A 5,039-nucleotide genomic window follows, 5' to 3' on the forward strand; every position below is an offset into this window, starting at 1 on the left:
CGCCCTCGTCCTCGTCCTGTTCCGGCTCGCCCTCGGGCTCGGAGATCTGCGCGGCGATCTGCATCTCGAAGATGGTGTCCTCGCAGAAGCTCACGAAGAGCTCCATCTTCTCCGCCTCGCCGCCCTCGTTCACCACGTCGAAGATGAACTGGCGCTTGGACTCCTTCACCTGCAGCGCGCGGAGGGGGCGCCAGGGAGCACAGTCAGTGGGGTCGCAGGGAGGGCGCGAACAGCTAGGAGCAGGCACGTTCTAAGTGCACTAACACGATCATGACCGTTAGTGCTATTAGGAGTTTGGGTGTCTGTTTGCTCAGGTTGGCCTCGAACTCCCGGGCCCAAGCGATTTTCCTACCTCAGCCTCTTAAGCACCTGGGACTACGAGTGAGCCACTGTGCTCAGCCTAAAGAATACTAACAGCAAACATAGATAGCCCTCTCGGAGGGGTTTTTTAAGCTGCAATCAGGTCAGATCCTGATTCGAGCATTTTTTGCATACTGCTTATGTAAATTTCACAAATCGTCTTTGGAACAAGGGCCATAATCGCCACTTGAGACAGAAATGAAGGCCCAGAAAGTCACCTGCCCAGGGTGACACGGATGAGAGGTGGCAGATGTGGAGTCAAACTCAACACACTGGCTTTAGAATCACGTTTTTTAGTTTTTTTTTTCCAGAACACGTACAGAGTGGCTGAGGACAAAAGCTGTGCAGCCAGGCTGCCGGGGTTCATATCTTAATCCTGCCACTGAGTAGCTGGGTGATTTTGACTGAACTCTCTGGGCCTCAGTGTCCCCCTCCTTGAAATGGGGCATAATAGAGGTTCCTACGCTACGGAGTGTGAGGGCTAAATGAGAGGTGGAGTATTAGAAGAGCACCCCGCACTTAATAACTGCCATATGGTGTCGCCACGGTGTTGGCCCAGGAGTGCTCCGGAGCTTGAGGATCGCGGGAGGGCGGGGATGGGGAGGGGCAGCGGGAGGAGTGCGTGCCTGGAGGAGGAAGGGAACGTGTACCCGGGAGCAGTGAGGGCAGGGGGAGGGGCGGGGTGCCCACGGGCATGACAAGGACCTGTGTGCAGGGCTTCCTGCAGATGCGAGGATGTGCAACTTCCTGGGTGCAAGGACAGAGCAACCACACAGGGCCAGAAGACGAGTGAGTGTGCAGCGGTGCCCAAGGGTGACGGGGAGTGTGCAAGCTCTCGAGGGCTCCTGTGGGATACGAGGGGCACCGGGGGCTGGCGGGGAGCAGGTGTGCACAGGCGTGTGGGACAGGCATTCGAGGTCCTGGGATGATGGGACGGGGGTGTGTGAGTGTGCAAGGGGACCAGGAGCCAGTGTAAGAGGGCCCAGAGCACGAGGACATGGCTCTGTGTGTGACAGAAGTCTGTGTGCATGAGCCAGCGTCCACTGAGGGGAGTATGCGGGGCTCGGTGGTTAAGGAGGTAATGAGTGTGCGTGCCCTGTAGGCTGAGTGTGATACAGGAAGGAGTGTGCAAGAGCATGTGTGCAGGGAGGAGTGTGCAGATGCTGGGGGGCATCTGAGCAACAGAAGGGAGGTGTGAGTGCAAGGGCTTGCAAGGGGGTATGCAAGTTTGGTGTGTAGGGTACAAGGACACAGGAAGCCACCAGGGTGACAAAGGCAGGGCTGGGGGCCGCAGGTGTGTGAGGGCCAGAGGAGTGTGAGAGAAGCGGGTGGGAACCACAGGTAAGCAAAGTGCACAAGGCCAGGGTCATGTGAGTGCACTCTTTCTAGAGTACTGGGGATTGAAGCCAGGGCCTTCACATTGACTACATCTCAAGCCTGCTATAAAGTTTCTAAAATTTTGACAATGGGCATGGTGGTGCACCCCTATAATCCCAGCACTTGGGAGGCTGTAGCAGGAGGATCGCTGAGAGCTTGAGGCCAGCCTAGACTACATAGTAAGACACTGTCTCAAAAATAAATTTAATAAAAAAATTTAAGCTTTGAGACAGGGTCTCTCACTAAGTCATTAAATTGCCCGAGCTGAGCTTGAATTTGATGATCCTCCTGCCTCAGCCTCACAGAACACTGGGATTATAGCTCCATGGCTGGCTATGAGTGTACTCTTGGGGCACATTAGTGTGTTGGGGCCACTCACATGTTTGTGGGCTGGACATGGCCGGTCTGGGCTGCTGAGGGCAGTAGGGCCTCTGGTGGGTGTGTCTGGTCCAAGTGTGCCTGGGCATGCTTGTGCCAGGGATACAGGGATACAGGGAGGATGGATGAATGAGATGCACTAGGGCTGCATAAGGCACATTGGCATCCTTGGGTGAGTGTGCAAGAGGTGTGCACCCACGTGTTGACCTAGAACAAATGTCGGTAACATCGTGTGCTAAAACTTCGCAAGGCATTTGGGAGCCAGTCATGGTAGTGTATACCTGTGCTCCCAAGACTTGGGAGACTGAGGCAGGAGGATCGCCACTAATTTGAGGCCAGCCTGGGCTAGACAGTGAGTTCAAGGCCAGTCTGAATTACATACAGAGACCCTGGCTCAAACAAAAGGCACTGAGAGTATAGTGGTGCCTGGTATGGATGGGCCAGCACAGCACACCAGGGAACCCCAGAGCCCCTAAGTGTGTGTGTGAAAAAGTAGGCCTTGGCTGGCCAGGGCCAAGGGTAGGCACATGAGATTCTGGGGAGGTGAGCAAGGGATGTATAGCCATATTGGTTCAAGTTCATGAGCATTATGTGTGTGGCTGATCACTGCTATAAAAGCACGCTAGTGCTCCCAGGGTGAGTGTGCAAGGGGTCGGCATGGCATAAGAGCAGCCAAAATGAGGGCATAAAAAGCCATTGCTGCATGCACAAGGGGTGTGCATCCACGCGTGGGCCAAGTCTACAAGAGGTGGGCATGGGTGAGCAGGGGTCGGGCCAGGTCACATCAAGACTATGAAATCTCTGCGAAAGTTGGACATGGGCTTGCCGGAGCAGAGAAGGGCTCACAGATGTGCAAGGCGTACATGGCCCGGTGTGGGGTCCAAGCGTGCAAGGAGCAGGCGGCCGGGCAAGGTGAGCATGCGCATGCGCAGGTCTACCGACCTGGGGCATCTCCCACTGCGCACGGTTGGTCTCTGAGATCTCAAAGTAGATGCGCTCAATGCGCCGCGAGGCGCCCATGATCTCAATGCGCCCCAGGTAGGGCCGGAAGTACTCAAGGATGCTCTCGGCCAGCTCCAGGAAGTTGCGCAGGCGCGGATCGTGCGGCACGTGCTCTGACAGGTTGGTCAACAGCACGGCCACGTTGAAGCCGATCTCGCGGGCTGGCTCCTGGAAACGGTTGGCGAACTCCTCGCAGTTGATCATCTCGTTCTCATCCGCTTCGGAGCACGAAAGCAGGAACTGGATCTCCGGCCCACTGAACTGCTTCTGGCTGTCCATGGCCTGGGGGTGGGCAGGGGAGGTCAGTGTGGTGGCCTCAGGACCTCAGTGCTCTTTTTAAACTATCTACGGACTTTACATAGAGAGAAAAGTCCAGAAGCGGGTATCCAGCACCTGACGCTGATACCCAACAGGACGGCACAGGGGAGACTGTACCAACGCAAAATACAGAAGTGCAGCTGGGTTCGGGGGTGCACACCTATAATCCCAGCAGTCTGGGGGGCTGAGGCAGGAAGATTGCAAGTCTGAGCCCAGCACGAACAACTCAAGCAAGACTCTATCTCAAAATAAAATAAGAAGGGCTGGGGATGTAGCTCAGCGTGAAGGCCCTGGCTCAATCCCCAGTACCTTTTTTTTCCCCCTGGTACCTTAAGAAAAATAAAATAGAAAGAAAAAAGAAAACCTGAGCCATCATCCACTGCATGATACATTCCATTTTCAGGATGGCAAAATGGACAATGCTCCCTTTTATGTCCCACTGCCTCACCCTCCCCACAGGTAATCACCATCCTGATGTGAAACCTGCCAAACATGTCACCAATTCTCCTTGTGTCCAATCATTGCCCACAAAAAAGTATATACTAATTCCATGCATAGTTTTTCTTTAGAGAATCATTATTATAATCATGTAATTTGATACCTGCTTTTTGCATTCAATTGTATGTTTTCAATGTTGATAGGCACACAGAGCAAATAAATTCATTTTCACTGCTGTGTAGTGTTCCCATTTTATAAATATAACACTATTATCCTGGTGATAAACAAAATTTAAATTGTTGCTAGCTTTTTGTGGCTCTGTTACACTTTATATACAAAACATTCATGGAACATACAATGCTGTTTGTGGAACATTCTCGTGCTGATTTATCATGCTTGGTTTTTTTTTTGTTTGTTTGTTTGGGTTTTTTTTTTTGTCTTTTTGAGACAGGGTCTTGCTATGCAGTTCAGGCTGGCCTTGAGCTCACTTTGTAGCCCAGGCTGGTCTCAGACTCGCAGGGGTCCTCCTGCCTCAGCCTCCGGAATGCTGGAATTACAGGCGTGCACCACCATGCCTGGCTTTATCATGCATTTTGCAAGTGGCGCTCAGAAGCAGTTTTTCAAATGTTCTTGACCACACTGGCAGTAAGAATGCATTTTGCAGTGTGATTCATGACACGGTTTTGGCTTTTGCCGTGCAGTACATTCTGCAATGTTCTTTTTTCTTTTTAAAGATCTTAGTCATGGTAGGTATGTGGCACATGTCTGTGGTCCTGGCACTCCAAAAGGCTGAGGCAGGAGGACTGCTAAGTTTGAGCCTAGCCTGGACAACTTCATGACTGAGCAAGACTGTGCCTCAAAAAACAATAAATAAATAAAAAGGCTGGAAATGGAGTTCACTGGGAAGGTCCTGGGTTCAATTCCCAGTACTGTATCAAAAACAATAGCAAAAAAAAAAAAAAAAATGCTGGTCATGACTTACCAAATTAATTTCATGACCTACAGATAGGTTGCAAAATGCAGCCTGAGAAATGCTGCTCTGGGGCATGAACAAAAGTGAAACGCTCTGGCTCTAAGGAGTGCTTTGTGAAAAGCCAAGAGGTTTGCAACATGTTTTCTAAATGAGTAAGATGCTTTGCAGATCATGAAGGGCTCTAGAAACCACA

At 51.8% G+C, this 5,039-nt stretch overlaps 1 protein-coding gene across 1 annotated transcript in view; it reads right to left on the reverse strand.

Annotated features, from left to right (window-relative positions):
* The window catches only part of Ryr1 (ryanodine receptor 1 (skeletal)), a gene marked incomplete in the record, with an annotated part of 120,312 nt that overhangs the window by 13,990 nt on the left and 101,283 nt on the right, over positions 1-5,039 (reverse strand). The window contains 2 exon segments of the mRNA XM_013522408.1: positions 1-169; positions 3,058-3,399. Of these exon segments, the coding sequence (XP_013377862.1) occupies positions 1-169; positions 3,058-3,399 (511 nt within the window).

The sequence above is a fragment of the Chinchilla lanigera genome, unplaced genomic scaffold, assembly GCF_000276665.1.
Source record: "Chinchilla lanigera isolate Chin_1 unplaced genomic scaffold, ChiLan1.0 scaffold00067, whole genome shotgun sequence".
NCBI classification, from domain to species: domain Eukaryota; kingdom Metazoa; phylum Chordata; class Mammalia; order Rodentia; family Chinchillidae; genus Chinchilla; species Chinchilla lanigera.